At 47.7% G+C, this 24380-nt stretch overlaps 2 protein-coding genes across 7 annotated transcripts; both read right to left on the bottom strand.

Moving 5' to 3' along the window:
- Positions 1–314: 314 nt before the first annotated feature.
- On the bottom strand, positions 315–11346 carry LOC118169367 (2-hydroxyacylsphingosine 1-beta-galactosyltransferase-like). Of its 5 annotated transcripts, none has more exons than XM_035330639.1 (6): positions 11267–11346; positions 5800–6644; positions 3091–3230; positions 2850–2926; positions 2222–2441; positions 315–1263 (listed from the first exon to the last, which is right to left on the bottom strand). In XM_035330639.1, the coding sequence occupies exons 1-6, from the start codon at positions 11325–11327 to the stop codon at positions 948–950; spliced, it is 1659 nt and encodes a 552-aa protein (XP_035186530.1). In that variant the 5' UTR covers positions 11328–11346; the 3' UTR covers positions 315–947. The 5 variants fall into 5 exon arrangements, with proteins under 5 accessions (XP_035186530.1, XP_035186532.1, XP_035186534.1 ...); XM_035330641.1 differs by lacking the exon at positions 11267–11346 and adding an exon at positions 9062–9250; XM_035330643.1 differs by lacking the exon at positions 11267–11346 and adding an exon at positions 8164–8335.
- Positions 11347–12609: 1263 nt separating this feature from the next.
- NOLC1 (nucleolar and coiled-body phosphoprotein 1) lies at positions 12610–23101 on the bottom strand. Of its 2 annotated transcripts, XM_035330194.1 has the most exons (14): positions 22960–23101; positions 22815–22870; positions 22568–22689; positions 21836–21951; positions 21071–21242; positions 20411–20520; positions 19862–20015; positions 18873–19013; positions 18375–18464; positions 17009–17152; positions 16244–16801; positions 15504–15616; positions 15036–15116; positions 12610–14755 (listed from the first exon to the last, which is right to left on the bottom strand). In XM_035330194.1, exons 1-14 carry the CDS (start codon positions 23068–23070, stop codon positions 14597–14599), a joined length of 2127 nt encoding a protein of 708 aa, XP_035186085.1. In that variant the 5' UTR covers positions 23071–23101; the 3' UTR covers positions 12610–14596. The 2 variants fall into 2 exon arrangements, with proteins under 2 accessions (XP_035186085.1, XP_035186086.1); XM_035330195.1 differs by lacking the exon at positions 15504–15616 and having other exon boundaries at positions 14614–14755.
- Between the last annotated feature and the right edge of the window lie 1279 nt (positions 23102–24380).

Genomic DNA, 24380 nt, shown 5'->3' with positions numbered 1-24380 from the left:
GACCAGCTCTCCAAGCTGCTGGCTGCTCTTCCTGTGCTCCTAGCACTTACATCAGTTTCAAATTCTTCTTTTATCACAGGTTTGGAGACTCCATGGGCATAGCTATGATACGTCCATGCAGGCAAAGGAGGGATGGCACTGCATGAAACCCTGGGAGAAGGCCAAGAGGAGTTGCTCACAGGCTTGCAGGGGTCTAGAGGCACGTGGAGACTGTAGCAGCAGTGACATGAAGGGAAAACTACTTGATTCTGCTTGAATGACCTCCTGTTAAAAGGACCAGAGGTTAACATTAAACTGAGACTACAGCACTGCCACCCAGGGGAAAGAATATAACTTTATTAAAAAAAAATAATTTAGCTCAAACACAAACAAGATTGCAAAGGGTTGATGGAAGCAGGAAGAACAACATTTACCCACAGAACTTTAAACAGACCAATTTCATTTTCTTTTAAGCAATACTTTCAGTGTCCTTTCCTGTGCACAGCTCTACCTCCAGTCCTCACCTGCACATAAAAGGAATCTTGACTCTCGGGGGTCTTGGTGACAAGCCAGAGGAGAAACAATGTCTGCCATGCACAAAACACTATTCCTGCCTCCAGAGCCTCCCCAGAGATCCAAAAAGCCAGAAGAGCAACACCAGCATCTAAACCAACGTGCAATAAAAAGGGAACAACTCACACTCCTCCCTGGAAGTCTACCTACCCATGCCCCATTCCCAGCATCTTGGCCAAGTACTTCCACCCATGCCTGAATTTGCGTCCCCGCCCACAGGTGCTGTACCCAGGGGTGTGCACACAGGCCTTTGCAATACACCTCCCTCCCCCCGGCTCTTTTCATCCAGACCTGCTGATCTTTTGCCTCTCTCTGTGCCTGCGTGCCGTACATTTCTTGGCACAGCAGCAGTTCGTTTCACAGTGAAGGGATGCGCCCTGGAACATGCTGAGCCACTACTGCAACTTCTTCTCTTCTGTGAAGTGGCCTTTCATGCAATTGCCATTCTGATAGACATGGCTGGCCCTCTTCCTTCTGTACCACACCACAGACTTGTAGAGCACAAATCCAATGCTGGCCAGGCAGAGCAAGAGAAGAGCCAAGATGTCCAAGCAGAAGTACTCATATAAGGAGAGGTCGTAGACAGCGGGGCGAAGGTACGGTGCCCCATCGTGACGGAGGATGTACTCCAGCCAGTATACTGTCCTGTTGAGAGCATGCATCGGTTTGTCCAGGTGCAAGGCCGAGATGAGCTTAGCTGCTTTTCTGTAACTACAAAGGAAGACAAGAAATTGTCAATCTGACAGGGGCCTCATAGGTAAGAAGCGGTCTGATTCAGTGGTGTCTTCAAGTCCCAGGTGATACCTTAGGAGTGTGGCACATTTACTCCAAGATTCATTTCACATCTGCCTCTAAAAGCCACTCTGATGGCAATCATTAGCAATGGCAGCACAAGCCAGAGTGTATATTACTGTTTTGTTAACAAGGCTGGCAGTTCAGTTCCCAGGTTCCTTGGTAAGATGGCTGCTCAGTGGCTTCAGATGGATCGAGGCTTTTTGAGGGGAGTTTGCACCAGGTCTCACCTAGCATCAAGCAACAGTCACTTGTTTGGTAACTGGCCAAACACTTTGCTACTGAGTGGAACACCTCAACAACTTACTCTGAGGTCAATAGATGTTAGGTGCTCCTAACAATTGATTAAAAATAAAAATAAGAAAATCAAGCTCTTGGACTACACTAACTATTGCATGTGTTGTATTAGACAGGGGGAGCCCTGGGTTACTGTGCTGCAGCAAATCTAGGAAAGGAGAAAAGCCCTGTTTTGAGAAGCAATGGATGAAGCATTATCTGCAGCCCATGGTCTGCACTGTTTCTACAGAAAGCTGTTTGGACAAGACCAAGGAAATCACAAGGTAAGGATAAAATCTCATTTTACCTGATAACAGGCTGGCATTAAAACGAAAGAGGTTTGTGCCTCTGCACCTCAGAAAGCTTTCTAAGAAAATTACAGTCAGAGCCAAACAGGGCTAGATCATGCTCTCTTGCAGCAAATCCTGGAGTATATCTTCCTGCAAACATCTCAGGATTACAAGGCACTAACATGTCTGGCCAGCTGAGCAATATTTGCAACTCTGCTTGGTCCAGAGGCTATATAGGGGATGACACAGAGGCATCAATCCCTTTGTGCAGCCCATACCAAGGAACTGCTTTATGCACCTGTGTGGCTCACCTGGGGTCAGAGATAACTGTGACGACAGCCTGGTAAAGATCCTCTTCTCTCACACTGCTCCAGTCCATGAGGATACCCATGCCCTTTGCCTGCACTCTGGTCATGATGTCAAACTGGTCCCCATAAAAAGGGAATCCCACCACTGGCACACCGTGATAAATTGCCTCGAATATGCCATTCATCCCGCAGTGGCTGACAAAGGCTTTCACGTTGGGATGGCCTGCAGGCAAAGAAACAGCAGCAGGTCAGTGCCTTCCATGCTTAAACAGAGCTACTGGTGGCTTCTTCAAGACACAGTGTGGATGCGTGTTTAGGGAAAACCAAACATGCTGAGCACAGAGGATTAATATTCACATTATCCTGCAGGAACGCAGCTGCCCAAAACTCACTGGGCAGAACCTGGAGAACAAGGGAGGTAAGGGCCAAGATACAGCTTCAAAGAGGCCTTAGGTGAGGACCATACTATTTACAGATCAGACTTACAACAAGCAAGAGACTTAGACCCACGCAGGTGCTGCTTGCCTTGTATGATCTTGCTGTGGTTTGGACTGAACTCCAGAGGTGTTGCTCGTGGTACACACACATGCTCACACACATACACATGCTCACACACACAGCCCTGCCTTACCTAGCAGGTCGTTCTGGGGCAGCCACCCCATCATCAGTGTATTCTCACCCAGGTTTCTTGGCTTCTGTCCAAAGTATCTGTGGGAGGAGATAAAGATAAAAAAAATAACAGGAAAAGAAAAACACACAACATAATTATAACAATCTATAACAATTATAAATTCAATCAGATCAAGAGATAGAAAGCAAACTGTCTGATTTTCATCCAACTGGAGTTAAGTGGAATCCCATTCCCTCCTCACCTCCACACCACCCTCTGCGGGAGGCGGGCAAATGCGCCAGCCATCTTCTCCACCAGGTCGTTTGGAAGAGCTCGGATCCCGATGCCAAAGGAGACAACAACAACACCTTCATCAGCTGCTTCCACCCAGAGACGCAGACCCTGTGGGCAAAACAGATACAGATGCCTTGAAGTCTTGCTGGAGAAAGGCCCTTCCCCCATAGCCTCTGCCAGCAGAAAGCTGTCTATGGAGAGGATGAAGCCAAATCCATAGGGAGCACAAAGCTAAGTGTTTCTGACCAAGGAGCAAATGCTCATACTGCTGTGATTTCTGCAGCTAGACAGGCAGGAGTTACTCAAGCTGAGCTTGGGTGCTCCACACAGAGGAGCATCTAGAACTTGCATTTTGTAATACGGCTTTGGAGCTGACAGTTACTCTTGGTAAGGAGGGCTCTGAAAACATAGGGCCCACATAGGTGCAGCCAGAGCAGCTAAGGGAGCTGGAGTGAAAATATTAAGGCTGTTTTCCATCAGCTTGCTAAGGCAGGAGGCCTGCCAGGGTCTCTAGGCGTAGGCTAGAGGCTTCCTGAGATTTTACATAAGCAGGTGTGTATCTAGGAGGAAGTCCTCACTCTTTTTGACTGGCAGGAAGCGAGAAGGCTGGAGGAGAAGTAGTCAGCCAGCACACCTGCTGAGGGGAAAACACAGTATTCCCTTCTATGCCAGGCTGGGCTGAGCCTCTCTTGCCATGCGTTCTGTCCTGCTTCAAGCTTCCCATGCATCAGCTCACAGTCAGTAGCATTTTGGGGAAGTTTCTTACAACGTCTTTGAATATGAACACTGTAGAAGATTTTGAAGAGCAAAAAAATCCCCAAACAACAACAACAAATTAATTTTGTTTTTAAAGGAGAAAAATAAGATGGTTAATCTAGAATATTTTATTAGTAGTAGTCTACAAGGTTGAATATCAGTACAGAGGAGTTATCCCCAGAGAGTAAAAATGAAACGTGCTTTATGTTTGTCCTCTGTTAGATTCTTCAGGGACTGAAGCCTTTCTTTGCAGAAGAGCTTAAGGAGCCCAAAAATCAACACAACAACAAAAAGATCAAGATGATTTCATCTAAGGGGTTTTGTTTTTTCCATTCTCTTGAATCTCTGATTTTCCTTTGAGCAATACAACTGCTAGAACCTAAAGAAGGGAAAGTACTCATTTGGCTTTGCTTGATAAAGCTACAATGACTCATATAGCAGATGATTACATTACCATTATAATCAGGCTTTCAGAAACAACTTCAGAGTTGCTAAGGGAAGCATGGTTGACCACCAGAGATTCTCACCATCTCTCAAATACATATCTATATTCCACCATGCCCTAATTAAAGGGACTCTCAGCCACGATGTTTCAAATATGAGGAAATAAATACCTTAATTATATAACCCAGCTTCTGTGGAGATGGGAGATGCCTTACGCTACACCTAGATCTACCAAGGCCTTCTCTTCTGTCGGCATCCTGTACCCTGGGCACAGGCATGCCTGCCTGCTAGCACAACAGCCACCGCCTACTGCAGGGCTCTGGACTTATCTCCATCGTTCTTCCCCGAGGCGCCTTCGGCTCTGATCTTGAAGCCATGAAGCACATGAGTAATGCCACAGCAAGCAACTCCCTTCTTTATAAGGCAGGTGTGTATGCAGCCAGGTTGGACCAAGCTGGTGTTTTGCAAGACCTGTGAGGCAGACACTCTGACACAGCTTTTGGAGCACCCTACATGCGTTACATTACCTGCATGCTGTGCCACACGGGAAAGGGTACTGTGCAGCCATACGCATCTGGAGAACTTCTGCTCCAAAGCACCTAAACACCCTTTTACCTTTTAACTGCAAAAAATGGCATCTACAGTCTCGACTAAAACTGCCATCGGAGATCTAGACAGATCCCATATCATTTGAAAATTGAATCTTATCTGTGTTTCAGACCCTTAGTTGGGACATAAGGACTACCCAACTGCCTCAGAGTTGCTATCCAAGTCTATTTCCCCACAGTGTTTGTAAAAGTGCTACAGCAATGGGAGGGATAGTATACAGGTCCTGCTCCATTCCAATATTGTCTTCATTTGGAGGCTTTAAGGGCTTGTCCTTCTTCATCTTTACTGAGGATAGTGAGATACAGACCAGAGAAAGCCTCTCGGATGCCTGGGGAGTTTTCCTCAGGGCTGCCACTTACGGAAGAGAGGACAATACGCTTCAGTTTTGTACACTTTGGCACTCCACACTGAATTCAATGAGAGGAGAAACACAGCTCTCCTCTATGGGTTCTTAAGACTACAAGCTTGAGGGCTGAAATACCCTGCAAGAAATTGAACTAAGGAAGAAATTCTGGATTGACTTAAACCAGTGATGAAGAAATAAAGACTAATTGTTCTTCCTGTTTCCTCTTCAAATGTAGAAACAACCAACCTACTCACGTTCAAGTCCCAGGGGCAACACTGCCATCACAGGACTTCCCACACCCTTTTACACAGACAGTGCAGCTGACTCCTACTTCAGGGTGGACAAATTAACTACGTTCTCCCTGCAACCCCCCCAGTCCTCAGTGCTCCCCATCTCCTCACTACACACAGGCACCAAAACACAGCTTCACGTGGCATTTATGAGGCTCTTCAGAAGAAAATTTGCACCAAGTATCTCCCCAGGTTAATATGCAATCATGGCTCAAAGCTTTCCTGCACTTACCACTGGAAGAGGCTTTGCAGGCTCAGCAAGGATCCCCCCTGTGAAAATTACATGGGGGAGCGTTGGCCGGGGAAAGTCCAGCACCACGTCGTTGCAGAGGAAGAAGAGGCTAGTTCCATGGACAAGGTCCAGCATGGACGTCTTGGGCTCCACCCTGTGCTTCTCCATGAGACGTTCAAACTTGGGCAGGATGACCAGCTTTGTGGCCACACGCGTGATCATGTAGACCACGAGGTTCCAAGTCCTGCCGAAGAAGCCCATCCTGTCAGTCATCAGGGAGTTGAACTCAGGAACATAAGCAATGGGGGATGTGGCACCAATCTCCGCTGGGAACCAGAAACCAGTGGAGATCACAGCATATTTGACATGGAGGATGTGAGCCAAAATAAAGCCACACATCTCATTGGGATCGACCAACAGGAGGTCAAAGTGCTCATGCTGGAGTTTCTGCAGGAGGGTATTGTTTCCCAGCACCCGGTCACAGTTTTCCAGGTACTTTTCCAAAAAGGAGAACATCTCCAGAGAGGTCATCTTCCCTTGGAAGACACGCTTTATCTTCTCCTGCACCCAGGTGTCCGCGCTCTCCGTGCTGAAGATGCCCCAGTACCTCTGGATGCGGAAGGCAGGCAGGTAGGTTTCCACATCCCGACCCTCGTGAAGGAGCAGCACGGGGTCGTGGCCCCGGTCCGCCAGCGCCTCTGCCACCCGCATGAAGACTCGCAAGTGGCTGTCGAAGACTATGGTGGGCATGATCAGCACCTTGGCACAGTGACACAGCTCCAGGCTGAATGCAGCCACCACAAAGAGAAGAGCAGCAGGGCACGGTAGCACCTTCATCTTCATCACTGCAAGGAGAGAAACATGTCATTAATATAGTATAAAAGGCTCAGTCACGTACTTGTGCAACTAGCAACTGGGAACGTAGCAGCAAGCCAGACGCTCATGAGGTGGGAGAGGAGAGCAGCATGGAGTTCACCACAGGGAGAGAAATAAAAAAATAATTTAAAAAGAAAGAAAAAAAAAAAACACACACAAGCACGTCAGATACTAGAGTATGTCAGGTGCATTTTCTATAAATTCAGAGACACTTCTCTGTGCCCATCTGCTTCTAAGGCTCAAAAGCTGGCAGGCTGACTTGCAGAGAATCGGAGAGGGAGAGCAACTGGCAGAGCCCTGCTGGGTCAGAGCACTGGCTGGGACCCCTGTGCTGCATCCCCACGTACCACTACAGAACCAGCACAGCTGGATATGATCACTGTTTCTGCCTCCCCAGAACAGCTGACTGACTGCCTCCCAGCCCCTGCTGTCTGTGCAAGCTCCCCAGGAGGCCCGCAGAGCCCAGAAGGGGTGCAGAGAGGCATTCTCTCTTTTAGCCCTTGCGAGGCACTTTGCTCAGCACAGACAGGGCAGGAGAAAGCCCAAACCACAGCAGGGCTCCCAGAGAGAAACCTCAGCCCCAGAGAGCACAGGAAGGGTCTGGATGGAAAGCTGCCCCACCAGTCACTGCACTGGTGACACATCGGCTGTGGGAGGGCAGGGAGAATCAGCGGAAAGGGATGGAAGAGGTGCCAGGACTGATGGGGTGGAAGAGAGCAAACCCAGAAAGCAGCCCTGGAGATGATGTGCAACACCGGCAGCACAGCGACGCCCCTTAGTCACACTCCTACAGCTGTCTCCCCATCCCAGCTTGGCAAAACACCCAGCATTTCTGTTGTGTAAGGGCTGTTGCTACATCACTGGAAGCGAACTCGCCTCACCCACACCTCACATTATTTTGGGAGAAGAATTACTTGATAATTATTTGGGAAGAGTCAGAAGCAGAGCTGTGTCCTGAGGACCCAGTTCAGACTTGCTGGGAAGGGTGCGGGGAAGAAGTTATAATGGGAACAATTATGAGTGGATTTTGGATGGCCTCACATGCTAAGCCCCAAAAGGGCTGTGGGAATGTGGTAAAGCAGAATTTGGACCAAGATTTTCTGCCAGCTTCTCTATTATTGCTTGATCAGTTAAGAGGCAAGAAACAAAGTCCCAGATAAGATCCCGCAAAATACAACCTCCGGACTCCCTTCAGCAGCTGGATATCTCACTGCTTTCCTGTCCCAGATAGGCAGGGCCATGTCAAAGAAACACTGAGCAGCTGCTAACTAGGACCCTACCTTTTTTCAAAGGCAACCACTGCCAGTGCTGGGACTCTCATCCAGGGCCAGCTGGGCAGCTGTGGCTGCAGGAGTGAAGAGAAACACCAGAAATGCAAGTAGATGCTAAGGCTGTGTAAGGACCAACAGAGCAAGAGCTCCAGGAGGATGGAGGCACATGCGAGAGCAGAAGAGAAGGGAACAGAAGCTCCACGAGAAAAGTGGGGACCTGCCCAGAGCAATCCCTAGAGGTGCTGGGAATCCCTTCTCCCTGCCCAGACAACAAGAGGGCTGTAAGTCTTCCTAAGCAGTAGGAGGGCTGTGGAAAGGGACCTTTTTTCCTACCCCAGCTCAAAACCACCAGAGCACCTCCCTGCACTGCCCATGCCCAGAAAGGCACCAGCAGGTACCATAGCCAGGGCAGTACTGGCTGCGGCCCAGCCCTCTGGCTGCAGGGCCCAGCTGCCTACACCCATTCTGGGCTGGGCCCAGGTGGTTCAAGAACACTGTCAAGGTGGCTGTGCCACAGATGCTTTAGGTTTCCAGGTGCAGCAGACAGCTCAGGGCAGCATCTCGGTAAGAGCCAGGACTGCAGCCTGCTGTGGGAGGAAGCCCTCTCTCAACTGCCATGGCAAGCAGCAGTGCCCTGCCTGCAGGGCACATACAGCCCCCAGCAGCTGCTGGGAGCTTGCATTCAAAGCCATCGGAAATAATTGAAGTTGAGATGGGAGGCAGTGGAAAGGGAGCATGAGTGAGGAGAGAGAAGAAAGCCCTCTAAACCCACCCAAGAAACTTTTAACTGGACAGAAATTTGCCCCTTGGCTTTGCCCTGTTTAACATGTTCGTCAAGGAAGGTGTCTGATATTAATGGATGATTTTATCAGCTTAACTGAAGTGAAGTAACTGAACATCCACAGCTCTAAAGATTGAAGTTTCTTGAACTCAGGTGCCTTCTATTAGGGTGAAGTACTAAAACCTCTGACAACAAGCAGTCTAGGCAGAGATGCCCACAAAGAAAGGGCAGCAAACAGAGACCCCATAGCAAGGAAACTGCCTTTTACATCTCTCCTCCTCCAGCATTTTGTATTGACTAGTTCCTGCCTACTAACTTGGAAACTCATATTCACCTGCCTTGTACTCTCCACCTAGCTCTTGCCCACAGTAAGAAGAAATGTTTTCCCTTTAAGCTTCTCAAGAGCTAACAAAGCAGCACAATTCATTTGAAGCCAAAAGGAAACGACATCTTCACCAGGATGCTGAAAACTCTTCCTGGAACAAGAAACCAGAGTTTGCCTCCTCTGCTGGGTGTGATCCAGAGAAAACAGCACCATCTGGTACCATCAAGTTGATGACAGCCAACCCAGTTGTGGCTAATTTATGGAAATGAAAACTCCGGCAGGCAGGCAGGTATGCAGCTCTGAGAGCAACGCTGCCACTGCAGGACAATGTCGCACTACCAGCAGGAGCTGCTCAGGGGGATCTCTAACACAAACCTAGAAGATACAGTGCTGTGTAAAATAAACTCAATAAAAACATACGTCGAAGCAGGGAAGTCTAACCCTCAAACACAACCCAGTGCTTGGTGGGCTTCTGAGCTCTGTTTTGGGGTTGTCACAACCTTCCACTTCACCATGGTCAGCTGGGTAAATAACACTGAAATACTAATACTAGTGTTTTAGTATTAAAAACAGTAAGCAAGGAGAAAAAATCTCTTCAAGTATAAGCTTTCCATAAAGCTTATAGCCCTGATTTTTTTAAGGTATCATTTTAATATATATATATATAGTGAAAAGCATACATATTGTCTGCTCAAAACAGTGTGCCTTTCTAGCATTTTTCATTTCATATCTTTGTGGCAGCCCACAAGAAACAAGAAGAATGAACAAAGCCCAGGTCCCAAAAAGACCAGAAAAGGCAACCACATGAGCAATCAGGTCAATACCAGAAAAAAAATGGTGTTTGCAGCACACTCAGTCCTACTGCTTCCACACATCAGCAGTGCTCTGCTCATCTTTGTCCATTTTGGATGGAGAGTTACGTAGTCCTGAATCAGATTGAAATTCGTAGGACCTTGGGCAACCTTCAACATCCTTTCTGGATGATCAGAGCTTTATAGAGGAAGCTCTGCAGGCAAGGTGGGAATATGGGGGCCAGCAGCAGGTTGGCACTCCGTTGGTCACAGCCAGGGAGCTGCTGTACTAAAGAAAATAGCTGATCCATAACACCAGAAAATAAATTAAAATCTGTACGTCAGCTTGTCAGGCATTTGAAACTACAAACACCTTCAAGAACTTGAGCTGGCAGGTGGTGTCTAACATCACACACCTGCTTCCCCACCTGACCTCTCATCATGCACTGAATCTGGCTGGGTAGTAAGACAGATTTCCCCCACTCCACACCCCCAGGCTTCCCAGTTGTCTTCTAGAAGGGTCAGAGATGGTTTGTAACACCTCTGGGCTCTTCCGGACGGCTTTCCTCCTGGTTGCGACACGGCTGCAAGACACAGAAGCAGCTGACGTGCGGCTGTGCTCTTCGCGAGCTGTCTCAGGTCTGCAGCGCGGAAGCATCCAAGAGCATTATTTGTAGTCTCCGGGTGCTAGAGGCAGACAGGCCAGGGGCCATTTCCAAATATTCATGAGGGCCACAGACCTTGAAGTGAGCACACACAACAGCTCAGCGCGCATTTTGGTCTTAAGAGCGGGTTATGGCCATGTGGCAGTCAAGTTTAACAAGTTCTCGAGACTGCAGAGAAAACCCGAGAGATACAGGAGCACCCAACAAACTTTAGAGAAGCAGTCGAGAGGGGTGGGGGTGAGAGCCTTCCACTTACTGCCCTATCATCTCAGTTTCTTTCTGCAGGGAAGCACCACGTTAAAAGAAAGACGGCATTAAACACCGCAGAAGGTTGTGAAACCTGTGTAGGAAGCACCAGGGATTGATAAAGCCCTGCCAGACAAGTCCGATCACATTTAACAGCGTTACAAGAGCAGAGAAGCAGGAGATAAGGCTCATCTTGTACAAGAACTGACGCCCTCGCGTACACAAGCCTGCTGGGCTCGGAGCGGGCAGCAGGAACGAAACCCGGCTGAGCTGCCGCGAACACGACCGAGGAGGGATGCGGAGGAAGAGGAGGCAGGAGGGGAGGGAAGGCTCACCTGGGACACAACCTCCTGGAGGAGGACGAAGCAAGTTAACGCAGAAGCGCCCAACGCCTCCGCTCGGGCACCACGGGCTGATCCTGCCCAGCCCAGCAGACCCCAGACCCGCGCCCCTCGCCACCCCCGAGCGGGCACAGCCGGAGCGGCACCGCCCGGCCCCGTCCCGGCACCCACCTGCACCGAGAGCCGGCGGCAGCGCGGCCCGAGCGGCGCCGCAGAGCCCTGCCCCTTTCATGCCGGCCGGCGGCGGGCGCGGGCGGGGCGGCCTCAGACCCAGCCCCGGCCCCAGCCCCGGCCCCGGGGCCGCCCCGCCCCGGCCGGGCCTGCGAGGCTCAGCGGGGCGGAGCGGGGCCGGGACCGCCCGCCGGAGGCTGCCCTCGGGCCTGCGGGTGGACGAGGGGCGAGGCGGTCGCAGCAGCAGCAGCCCCCCGCCAGGGCGGCAGGGGGAACGAGGGGGCCGAGGGCAGGGCGCCGGGACACCCACGGCGACCAGAAGGGGCTGTCCCCGTCGGCCAGTTCCGGCATTAACCGCAGCTCGGCCCAAGCTGCAACTGCGCCGGTGATGCACATGGAAACTGGCCCTAAGCACCCCGAGAGGCATTTCCTTCACGGCAGAGATGTAGGTTAAGCCTGTCCAGCAGCTGCAAAAAGCTTGTGAAGGGCACCATCCTGCCTTAGGAGTGTCAGACGTCGCAGACCTCGTAGCTTTGAAGGTCTTACAACGCATTTCCCCTGCCAGCACCCAGTCAGGCTGGTACTTATTTTCAGCATGACCAATGGCACTTTCTGCATGTGCTGCTGAGACCTCAGGCTGCAGCATTACAGCTCCTGCATCACAACCAAGGTGGCAAGCTGGGGCTCCACAGAGGCAGAGGGATTAACTGATGGATGCCATTAATTAGACTGACACCCTAACAACCTGGCACTTCTGTTCATCCCAGCTTTTCCCTAGAGGTATAGCACAAGGGAAAAACAAGCATTATAGTGCTCAAGACCTCCACTGGGCCCTACTTACTAGGGAGTTTCCTTACCCTGCACCCATGATCACATATCAGGAAAGGATCAAAGGGAACATTGCATCTTTAACCAGCTACATACAGAGTTTGAGTTGTGCCTATTGTTTCTTACTCCTACAGGTTGTTGCTACCCGCATTGTATTGCCAGATACCATAAAGCTACTTTGGTAGCAATATTGCAGAAGAGCTGACTAGTTATTCTGGTGTGAAGTGACTCAAGAAGCCTGAGCTTGTCTTGGTGTAAGTAAATATCCTTCTGCTCCTGTTTTCTCCCAGTTTCTTGCAGCCACTTGACAGCCAGTTGCACAGGCCACCTCTCATTTTTGTTACATCCATGTGAGTGTATAACTTAGGAGACAAGAATTGGTTGTAGACAGATGTCAGATGTAGGCAGACTTACCAGTTCAGCTTTGAGACAGAGCAGAGCTACGCAGCTCAACACCCATCCCTCCCCTTTTCCTACCCACTATTCCACACCTTTAACTGTCAGATCCACACAGATTACAAAGGCAGCAATCTTTATTTTCTGAGACACTTCTGTGCTCACACATAAAATACCCCCAAAACATGTTTTGTTTAAAAGTTTCCATTGACAGTTACAAAGTTAAAGATTGAAGAAGAAAAGAGGACAAATGACAAATTACAAGCTGTATTTTGTTCAAAACCCCAGCACAGGCAGAAAAGTACTCTTCCCACCTTCCTTTGGCCTCTAACTTTGAGCTCCCTGTAATAACCAGGGTCTCCTGGGTCCCTCTGCATTGTTGCCTAGAATCCAACAACCAGACTGATTGTGCAAGCTTGAGGGGAAGTCCTAAAAAATGCTCATCGAAACAAGTTGTGGTGTTTGCATATGGGGTTGTCTCATCACTCTTAGCCAACCCTCAATTATGAGCCATTGCTTTGCACACAGATGTGTCTTCCTCTAACAACAGGGCTCTCCTTATTGGCACCCTTCTCGGAGTGAATGGAAACATGGAAATAAGGCCCAACATAACCTCATAGTGGCTGGCAATTTCACAAGATAGGGTGAGATCTCACATCCCACTACCCCTTTTCCCAAACATGCTTTACCACTGTTCAATTCATCCTGGCTCTGCACTCAGCATACTGCTCCTTAAGCTAAAATTAACTTAACTCACCTTATGAAAATAACATAGTTAGGGGATATATATACTTTTTAACCAGCTGTGAGTTTACTAGAAATAGTAAGAACAGTCACACAACTGGAGGGAAAGCTAGACCTCCTCTCAACAGCAGCAAGCCTTTAAATTATCACAGCTGCTCACGAAATCTCAGTTTAGGCTGCAAGTTACTGAACTTGAGATCTCATTTGCCATACAGAATTAGTGCTTGAAGCTTACACTTCAAGACTTGCAACAATAAACTTTTTTTCCACAGTGCTACAGGAAACTGACATTTTAATTCCTCAAAGGGACTTTACAGGTAGAAAACAGCTCAGAGAGCAAGTGATCCAACCCAGTAAAGAAATTTAAGGCATCAATGTTACATTCATGTCATCAACTAACAAGCTGCATGGCACACTGCTGAGTAACCATAAGCTGGCACATTATATGCTCAGAGAGAACACAAGCAGTACCACACCGCAGTCAAAGCTTCCAAGAGAAAAGAAACAGCAATAAGCAGAGCTGTTTTTTTTTTTTTTTTAAAAAAAGGACCTTGTTTATTCTGTCTCCTTAAGCACTCACACTAAACTAAAGACTTCTTCAAATATGTTAACCTACCTTTGGCTATCTTCAATCTCCAGCTATGTTCCCAGCATAAGCAGTACCAAAAGCAGTACTAAAGACCTTGGCCTTTTTGACAATAGCACCCAACTTGTCACTCCACACCATGTGATTCCTCAGCTACTCAGGTGTCTACATTCTGCTCCTCTAACTGCTCTAGTTAGTAGCCTCAACAGGAATGGAGGGAAGAGGAAGGTAAGAATTTGTTGCAATGTGAAACTGCAGGAGAAGGTAACAAAAGCAAAATCCTGCCACACTGCAGCTATAAATTTGAAATGTCAGATGGGGATTACAGTCAAGAGTGTTCAAATGAGTTATTCTTACTGAAATAAGTTTTCCAGTGCTTGCAATTTCACATATCTGATTAAAACTACCTGAAAAAGAAACAGGTTGACTTACACGGAAATAAATTCTTTACTAGATGGACAGAAAATTGGAAGGAAAAAAAAAAATCACTGTCAGCCTTCTAAAATAAGACTATAAAAAATTAAAACTTGGAGGTCACCCTAGTGGCATCCAATAACACCAGCTCAACGATGGTTCCATATTAGGGGCCTAAACCAGAATTAGAAATAAAGGGGGGAAACGTCCAACCACTCTCCCATATCCCCATACTGGAACTTCCTGCTCCGCAAGGGGCTGTGGAAGGTGGCATTCCAGGACGGCTCGTTGATGTCCATAACATCCACATGCCCATCCAAGTGATTCTGGTGAGCCGACGGTTTACAGATAACCAAACATTCTCAGTCACTTTCAAACTTGACTGAATTGACTTGGGTTGATATAGTGCCTCCACAGTAGCTGCCTCTTTTTTTCTTAGTCTTCTCATGACGAAACGATTTGCCCTTTGTGAATTTCAGGATATTGTTAGCCTTTTCTCCCCAGTCACCAGCTGCTCCTTTCTGTGAGAGACGAAGGGTGAGAAGAATAAATTCATGTCAATACTCATGAGAGTAAAGGCAATGCTTTGCACATCATCCTGCCCAGCAAGTGCCAGTATAGGAACACTAGAGCTGACGCCACTCCTATACAACTCCTGGCAGTGCTCATGCACTTCCTAACAGCACCTCCTGGTGGAAAAAGTTCCCACCAGAGGACTGCCCACAAGCACACCAAGGCTGCTCTGGTGACCTGTATTTGCAGAGGTCAAGTGTTCACACTCTGAGCACTGCCTAGCCATACCTTTGCATCAAACGAGTTATCAGCAACACGGGCATCCACCTCAATTTCTTCTTCTCTTACACGTCGAAAAGGAGAAGCTGGCTGTTAAAGAAAATGAGATACAGTAAGTGCATACATGCATGGGGTATTCCCATGGTGACAGCCTCCTTCTGTCCTCATCCTGCAAATATGGAGCCCTGTATAGGTCACCTCAATCCTTAACCATTTCTCAGATTTGTAATCCTTTCTGTTCTTCAGATCAAGCAGCACAGGGACAAGCACATCCAATCAACCTTTGCCAGAATATCATTATGCACATTACATGCATTACCTAGGCTTCTCCAGACAAGATTCAAGTGCTTGAGGAAGGGATAAAAATATAAATTTCTGTGGGCTCCACCCAAAAGAAAAAATCCCACAAAAAAAAACAAAACACAAACAGTAGGCAAAGATGCCTCTCCTACCAGTCAGCAGTCTGCCCTCACTCACCCGTTTCACCTTAGGAACTGTGTGTGGTGTTTTGGTTTTGATCTTTGCCTTTTTACTGTCTGGTGTCTCTGACTCCTGAACATCTTCCCTCTTCTGTTTCTTCCTGATCATGCCTGTTAGATGTAGAGCAGTAAAACTTCAAAGGGGGTAACTGCAACGTTGGGAAAGGTAATAGCATCTCCCCCAGAATGCAGTGCTGAGACATGTGAGAGTCAGTCCCTGCATTATCCCATGAAGAAAACAATTATCAATAGCTATCCTGGGACAGCAAGGATTTTTGCCACCCTTTCCTAATGAATAATTACCTTTATATTAATGACTTAAGTGAACTCAAGAAAGTTCTGAGAGTTAAAATTTGCCAGTCCTTGGAGGCATCATGTATATACTCAAGCACGCCACTACTGCATTCAATGTGGTTTCCCTCCTGAATGGATGAAGATTGTGCACTGGAAAACCTATGGTGTCCCATTCACAGCACAGACAAGGGCCCCCAAGTAATCTACCTTGCTGTCACTAACAATCTTCTGCATGCACAGATGGCAAACAGCAACAACTGCACAGAAGAGTGCTCCGTATCAGCACAAGTTCCATTGCCAGCAGATACATGATTCCCCCTCTGTACTGCACTGGCAGTTTAATAGGATACACAAAGCAGACTGAACACTGTTTATGAACGGCTCCCATTGATGTTTAGCTCAGTAACACATTGACCAACAGACCCAGTTCCCAGACTGCAATACCTCCATTTGCTTTTCCTTCCTCCTCTTCAGAGCTGCTTTCACTGCTGCTACTGCTGTCATCTGTTGGCTTAGACTTCACGTTGTTTGCTGTTGGTGTGGATCCTTTCGCTTTTTCTGTGGAGGCAGTGGTCTGAGAACTGTTCTGTGCCCCCTTCCCTGCCTTTTTGGGTTTCTCATCCTCTTCACTGGAACTATCAGATGAGCTGCTACTACTGCTAGAAGCAGCTGTCTTCTTCCCCACAGTTGCTTTAGCTGCCCCTGGAGATTTGCTGGCTGGTTTCACTGCTGGCTTCTTTTCCTCCTCACTGCTCGAGCTCTCAGAGTCAGAACTGCTTGCTTTGGGCGCTGGGGTAGGTTTGGACACTGGCTTACTCGCTTTGACAGCTGATTTAGCTGGAGGGGCTTTCTTCTTTTTCTCATCCTCAGAGCTGCTGGAGCTGCTATCTGAATCAGAGCTACTCTGCGCTTTCTTTGCAGTAGGTTGTGGCTTCTTTGCCGCAGGGGTTGCTGCTTTAGTTGCAGGCTTCACAGGGGTCTTCTTGTGAGAGCTATCAGAATCTACAACGGGAATCAAAATTTAAGACTCAGCCCTATTCAACATGAAGGTAACAAATTCAATGCTGACATAGTGCACTTCTCTAGCTGCTCAAAACAACACTGCAGTGGGTATTCCCTGTCCAACTGCAGCCTCATAACCTGGCTAGAAACACAGATTTAGAAAAGCACAACATGCCGGCAGTAATTCTCTTCCTCCTATCCCAGTACCTGAGCTCTCTGAGGAGGAGCTCGAGTCCTTCTTTGCTTGTCCAGTCTTGACAGCTGCTTTTGCTGGTTTAGAAGCATTCTTTACCAGAGGTTGTTTAGCTGGGGGCTTACTCACTACCTTCTTCTCATCTTCAGAGCTAGAATCTAAACAAAAGGACATTCCTCCAGTTAATAATCTTATGGCGCAAGTTAGTTGAGCAATGACATGTGCATAACTCATGGGAAAATAGAAAGCAAAACTGGTTGTAGCCTACCACTGAGACACCAGATAAACGGCAATAAGCAGTATTTGATGAGTGGGCAGGGGACAGCATTTGCCTTTCTTTGTTGGGAGAAGTGGAAATAAGTTTAAGTTCTTCATTAATGCACACAGAAAGCAGCAGACAAGTATTTGGAGAGTAACAGAATAGGTATGGAATAAGGAACTGGAGAAGTACAGATATCACCAAAAACAGCTCGGAGAAGAAACAGAAAAGTGTTAAAGATCAGAGAACAGGCAAGAAATCAGGAGATTGAATTGTCAAAAGGGGGGAAACAGCAAGGAGATAACAGATGAGTATCTCTTTTTCTATTTCCTATGTCAGATGTGTTTAGCAGCATTCCAAGGGTGGGACTGGAAATTTCTGTGTACAAACTTCGTCACAGCAATCTGGAATACTAAGCCTGATCTATTCCAACACTTCTGAACACCTTCTTCACAACAGTAAAAACAAATCATTGTTAACTTCTGAAAAAACTAGGCAACAAAATCAGAAAACACACAATTCCCGCTACTTGTTAAAAGGCCACAGAGTCTACTGCCAGCAGATCGACAGGCTGCTATCACCCACAGCCCCTGCTGTGGCATTACAGATTTTGAGATACAAGAATCCCTGAACATGGGGGGAAAAGAGTATTGCATAGGGAGCCCATGTGTGAAATACAGCACTGCAAACCCTAAACCTGATCAACAGAAAGCATGCTGTCCCCTATTTCCAGGGCAACACTAGAAGGCATCTTTTGAGTCTGTTTTGAAGTTGGTATTGTATTTTTTAATCTCCAAAATTTCTCCCAAAGCCCATAATATTGGGATAACAAAGTGGAAAGCTTAAGATATGGATCCTCAAAAAGTAACCATAAATCTTCCTGGATAAGCTTATTAAGCACAATGCTCCCACCCTCTCAACCTATCAATGTGGTCTCAACTGGTGCCTCATAGTCAAGCTCCACTCTGTGATACAGGCTGCTTTTCAAATTCAGACCTTGTTAGCTATGGAGACTGCAAAACTTTCAAGCTCAGATGCTAAAGATCTTTGCGTCTACACCACTGCACACCAACTTGGGCAATGCAAACATTAACAGAAAGCAAAACTATTTGTTGAATTACCTGAATCACTGTCTGAACTGGATTCAGCCTTCTTGGTAGTCACAGCTTTTTTCTGGGGGCCAGGGGTTGTTTTAGCTATGGCTGCTTTGCCTGCAAGAGCAAGTCTAACATTAATAGGCCACATCCACACCAAACCTTTGTCCCAAAGTCCAAACCTTTCCAGAAAGCTCTCTATTCAGTATACCAGTCATTCAAGACAGCATATCAGAAGCCAAGGAAGGATGTGGCCAGCTGCACTGATGGACCTGGCTTATTCTGGCTAAACCAGATCCCAGTGACTTCTCAAACCAACATGTGTAAATAACCCAATCTGCACAGCTCGTATCCAGAGCTCATACAGTGTTATGTACGGGACAGCTTCAAGTTACCCAATCTTCCAGAGAAACAAATAGCAACATAGATCCATCATATGGCTTTTTCAGCGAAGCCAAGAGACTGGCAGAACGCTGACTGCATCACGCAGTACTTCCTTCGCAGTCTCCGCTCCTCACAACATACCTGTTCCTCCCTTTGGGGGCACCTGCTCTGCCTCATCGCTACTGTCTGAGGAGTCACTGCTGTCAGCCTTCTTCACCGGGGCCTTGGCAAGGCCTTTCTTTGTCTGCGCAGCTTGAGGAGGTGGTACAGCACTGTACTGACCTGTAGAGAGACAGCATTCAGATGCCTGTACAGTAATGCAAGCAGCACATTCAGTTGTTACAGTTAGAATACAGCACTTCTGCTGTTTGATTCCATCTACTCCTCTTCTGTATCTATAATTAAAGATAATAGCTTATAATTTGAAAGGTTACACCTGCTCCACTGCTACACATCACTTCTACTGTGAGTTTAGTGAGTTTAATTCCTGTCTTAAGGTTTCCGCTGACCTTACTATCTCTGAGGAAGTTTTCTCCTCTTTTAGAAGAACAAGAGCTTGCATTACCAACCTTTCAGAAAAAAATACAGATTTCAACTGTTGCTAGTTTTCATTTACTACTTTCTCAAGTCCTCTGGTTAGAGCATCAGACTTGAGTTTCAGTGCTCGATCCTTCACTCCAATCAGCTCTCTGCTGAAATCCTATGAGTGCTATATGAGATTGGACATAAGCCCATTTAGACCATCCACTGGACTACAACCTAACAGCCCTGGATACTTCAGGGAAAAATAAAATAGCTTCAAGTGCTGCAGTTACAGAATAACCAAGCCACAGACAAATTATCTCCCAAATCCTTGCAGATAGGAAACCTGCAAGACTGTCCAAGACTATTTGGATAGAAAATATGCAGGAAAGCAAGCAGCAGACTCTCTCCCATTCCCCCTCCCTTACTGAGAATGGGTCTGAGTTTTATACTTAGCACACATGAAAAACCTGCTTTTTCTGCTTTATGATACCACCACTGCTTAGAGGCTTGTGGGCAGCAAGATTTGCCTGTGGCTGGCAGCTAGTAGTCCTGCTGTCCTGCGGGAAGTATCCTCCCACATAGCAGTAATGGTGTTAAACGCTTACCAGACTTTGCCTTTTTTTTTGCAGGTGGCTTTTCATCATCTGAGCTGTCAGAAGAGTCTTCGCTACTGGAACTTTCCTTGGCAGGGGCAGGTTTGGTTTTTCCTGGACTTGCCTGCGTGGCTACAGGTTTGGGTGGAGGTTTCTTGGGAACAGCCTTATCACAAGAAGAAATATACATTAAAATCACATTACAGAAAATCTTGGGCATAGCGTTGCAGAAAATATTTTTAAACATTCTCTAGTAGAAAACCCAAAGTTACAGGTAGCTAAGCACAAAGGATTCATGCAAAAGTGAACATATAATGGAGACTACAATATGGTTAAGATACAAGATGTCTTCCTGTAGAAAGTAGAGGAAATCCAAGGCATAGAGAGAACACAATCCCACTATTGAAAAGACAAAAAGCTGTGTAAGAGCCATAAATGCTGCACCCAGCATCTATGCGGTCTCTGCCTTACTCTATTCATTTCAGTTCCAGAAAGCCAAAGATATACCCAGTATTACTACATTTCTACAGTCTTCATTAAGTCTTTGACAGTCTAATTTACCTTCTTCGGTGCAGCTTTTTCCTCATCAGAATCTTCACTGCTGCTGCTACTGCTGCTGCTTGGTGCTTTTCCATTGACCACCTTGGTGGTTGCCTGAGCAGCTTTACTTCCTTTTGAGGAAAATAAAAAGGGATACTAGAAAATACATTCTGGGAGATGAGGAGTAATTGCATTCAGTATGAAGTATCACAGATAGAAAAACACAAGAAAAGTCAATAAAGTGATAGAAAAACACAAGAAAAGTCAATAAGGAACAATAAAGGTAGTACTGTGAAGCTTTTGCTTTACCCTTCTGTAAGTTTAGGGACAGTTTACAGGAAAACATCCATTTTAGCTGATCAGAAGTTCCAGGAACACAGACTAAATACCGCCTTAAACTTTAGCACTTAAACTTTAAACTTTAGCCCACACTAGCAGTTAGGGTTGTTGATTGCAGCTACTTATGGCAAACAATACAGCATTTGTGACCTGATGTTTTATTTGCAATCAGTTCTACACCTGACCCATGTTGGAAGCAGACTGTGCTGGAGTGCAAACAGCTGGGACAACAGATTTTCAGACTATGCTAACACATGCCTTAGCATGTACGCATAACCCCCCATCGCTCCTTGCCATGCTTTTTTGTGTGCTCAGACTCACCATACATAACTAAGGAGGTACCTGCTTTAGGCGTTGCTGGTTTTGCTGGCTCTTTTTTTGGTGGCTCTTTTTTTGGTGCTTCTTCTTCTTCTGAGCTGCTTGAGTCAGAGCTGGAGCTCTCTGCTTTCTTCTGAGGCTGGGTTTTGGTTACAGCTGGTTTTGCTGCAGGTTTTGCTGCAGGTTTTGCACCTTTCTAAACAAAAGGAAGAAAACTGATTAACCTTTGTAGCAGAGCAAAGAATAAGAGGTTAATAAATGGGACATGTATAGGAAGTTTAAACAGCTGGAAGTCTCACTGCCTAATGGTTAGTGTTTGAAAAAAAATCTCTGGATAATGGTTTTGCTCTGGGAAGCCTCACAGAAGTCTGTGAGAGGCTTCCTTTGCTCTTTAGTCTCCAGTTCTGCCTCCTCAAAGCGAGGGAGATCTGAGATTGGTGCTGTGTTCTTTCCCTCCAGGGGTCCTGATTAGTTTGAAAACTAAGTAACCCTGTTTTGTCTCCTGAAGTATGACACCATTTTTCCTGCCTCCACTTCTCAAAGCCACGACTGCATCAAGAAAAAGGAAGATTCTCTTTTTATAAATGCATACAAGGAAGTCTAACTCGTTATCATGATTTTAAAAACCTTCCTCTGGAAAAATAGAAACATCTTATTATGTTGCACCTGCAGCAGTCTAGTCCCTCCACAGTACAGGAGAAGCGAGCTCTATTTCAGAGAAAATTTTGCTGGTCACATTTGCTATTATTGATCATTACCAAATACGCATTAAAGCGGCTAGAAGCTGACCTTTGCTGGCTTCTCCTCCTCCTCCGAGTCTGAATCATCACTGGAGTCCTCGCTGCTGCTTTCTGCCTTCTTGGCTGGAGGAACTGCTTTTGCCTTGGTTACAGCTGCTGCATTAGCTGCAAATAAAGGACAGCATGCTAACTGGTAAGCTAATTCACAACTTTCACATGCACATATCCTGCACATCAGGTCAAAAGGATATACGGAGTTCAGTAAATGATGTCTGGACTCGGTAACACCGATCTACAATTTTTGTTTGTCAAGCAGCATACGGCAAGAGCCTCCAAAACAGGTACGCAAGAAGATAAAAAATAGTTCTAGATTCATTCATTCTTACACATTTAAATGTAGACATCTATCAGGAAAAAAAAAAAAACACATAAAAAGGGTCCCCACAAGCTGGAAGAACATTAATTGGCCCTGTACCGCTTCCACATACATATACACATAAGAAGCACACACAAATGAAAAGAATCAGCATGATGCTACGTTAAGGCTCTGATTAAGCGACACGTGGACAGCTCACACTTACCTAGGATGAACATACACCACAAACGTAAATGGGAACCACAGGCAAAAAGTTTACCAGAAACGAGACCAAGACACAAACCCAGTCCTCGGTAAGGACCCTGAACGGCTTCACGTGAGCCACAGAACGGAGGTGCGGATGCAGGCCGCGAGCAGGTTTCAGACAGAGCCGTGCCCGGCCCCGCCGCCTTCCACAAGCCTCACCTGGCTTCTTGGCCGGGGGCGCCTCGTCCTCCTCGCTGGAGCTCTCCTCGCTGCTGGAAGAAGGCTTCCCCTTCGCCTGCGCTCCGTTGGGGACGAGCTTCCTTTTCTTGGCCGCGGGGGACCTGCGGGAAGGCGAAAGGCAGCGCTCCCACCCGGGGCCGGCCCCGAGCCCCCCCCCCCCCGCCCGGCGGCCCCCGTCCCCCCCAGGGCCAGGCGGCGCCCCCCCGTCCCTCAGCGCCCCACTCACTGCAGCCAGTAGCTGAAGATGTCCAGCAGCGAGGCGTGGTTGGGGTCCTGCTCCTTCTGCGGACACACACGTGCACAGACGGGCGTCAGCCCCGCTCACGGGGGCCGCCAGCCCCCCCCTTTTCACCCTCCCCCCCCCCACTCACCGCCGCCGCCTCCCTGGCGAAGGCGCGCGCGGCCGCCTCGAAGCGGTGCTCACGCAGGAAGCCGAGCACCAGCGGGAACAGGTCGCTGGGCACCGCGCGCCGCGCCGCCATGCTGCGCCGCCACGTGCCGCCTGCGCGCGCAGCGCCGTCACCGCGCAGCGGCAGGAAGGAGGGCGGGGGGCGGGACGGAGGGAGGGAGCCCCGCCGCCATCTTGTGTGTGTGTGCGGAGGGGGGGAAGGGGGCCGGCCCCACACGCTCGGCCGCCGGCAGGGGGCAGCCCCCAGGCAAGAGAGTAAAAGCGCTACCAGTCTAAGAGGAGCATCAGGCTGCATAAACCCACAGCGTAGGCTTGGGTAGGGAGCGGAGATAAGGCTGGGGATAAAGCGCACAGCAGGTACACCCACAGAAACAGCCTAAGCGAGTACTAAGGGGGCAGGCGAGAGCTTAAATGGAGCTCCTGGGCGTATGGGAGAGGGGCAGGGTGGATGTCACAGGTGAGGCTGCTCAGGACAGCTGTGGCCTGTTTGAGTATTCGCGGCCCTGATAAGGAAGAAATTTAATTCAGCTGCTGTGTAGTGCGGTGGCTTTAAGTTAGCGGATCTGGAAGGTGCCCTGCTTGTAGGGTTAGGGAGGAAAAAGTGCCTTACCTAGTGCTGGGCTGTGCAGTAAGCATCGCCCTCCTGGTAAGACACCATTGTGCATAGTGTAGAGAAACACTATTAAGCTAAGGGCTTATTCAGTAAGTACCCATAGTTTTCAGCCACTCTCATTGTGGTCTGCCCTTATAATGTATGGGATTGCTCAGATTTACATTGTAGAAAGGAAACTTTCCAGGATCTGTGTTTTCCTCTCAGATCTTATGGTTCCTACTTCTTTGGGACTGTAAGATGCAGCCAGAAGCTTCACCCATGAAACTCAGCACAAGTTGTGTGCTTTTCTTTGCATTAGAAAGGAAGAGGTGCAGCCCTTGCTAGTAGAGTGTCCTTAGTTTAAGTTCTGTTATCTTCAGTAATTCTGCTGTGAGGAGTCAGGGAAGCTACTGGCTGTGTTTAGTACATGCTTGTTTCACTGGTGTGCTTCCATTGCTTCTCATGTGGTTAGTAAGCACCATCCTGTCCTGCCAGGCCTCTGCCAGTGAGGTCTGTTCACAGGTGTGCTATGCTATCTTGTTCTGTATTCCCCAATATAGTAGTGAGAGATTCTGGGATCTTAAAAGCAAACAAATTAAACTGATTTATGCAATTGCATGCAAATTCCTTGGTTTCCCTCTCCTATTTCTCATAGCTCTTGTCAGACCTTCCTGTTGGCTGGTGTATCTTTCATTAGATTGCAGGGAGAGTGTTCTGTCAACTTAGAGGAGAACGTTCCTGGGAGAGGTGTCTGCTCTTCCCATGTTTGTTTTTTTGGCAAAGAAAATGTG

Source organism: Oxyura jamaicensis, chromosome 6 (assembly GCF_011077185.1).
Source record: "Oxyura jamaicensis isolate SHBP4307 breed ruddy duck chromosome 6, BPBGC_Ojam_1.0, whole genome shotgun sequence".
In the NCBI taxonomy this organism is placed as follows: domain Eukaryota; kingdom Metazoa; phylum Chordata; class Aves; order Anseriformes; family Anatidae; genus Oxyura; species Oxyura jamaicensis.
This window is presented reverse-complemented; position numbering and strand designations above follow the sequence as displayed.

Coding starts and splice junctions, on each gene's coding strand:
- NOLC1 (XM_035330194.1), bottom strand. CDS start 23,070: ATGGCGGCGCGGCGCGCGGTGCCCAGCGACCTGTTCCCGCTGGTGCTC. Junction 19,014..19,861: donor AAAAAAAAAGGCAAAGTCTG/GTAAGCGTTTAA, acceptor GTCTCTCTACAG/GTCAGTACAGTGCTGTACCA. Junction 18,465..18,872: donor GCCCCCAAAGGGAGGAACAG/GTATGTTGTGAG, acceptor TTGCTCTTGCAG/GCAAAGCAGCCATAGCTAAA.
- LOC118169367 (XM_035330639.1), bottom strand. CDS start 11,327: ATGAAAGGGGCAGGGCTCTGCGGCGCCGCTCGGGCCGCGCTGCCGCCG. Junction 6,645..11,266: donor GCCGCCGGCTCTCGGTGCAG/GTGGGTGCCGGG, acceptor CTCTCCTTGCAG/TGATGAAGATGAAGGTGCTA. Junction 3,231..5,799: donor CTGCAAAGCCTCTTCCAGTG/GTAAGTGCAGGA, acceptor TTTTGCCCACAG/GGTCTGCGTCTCTGGGTGGA.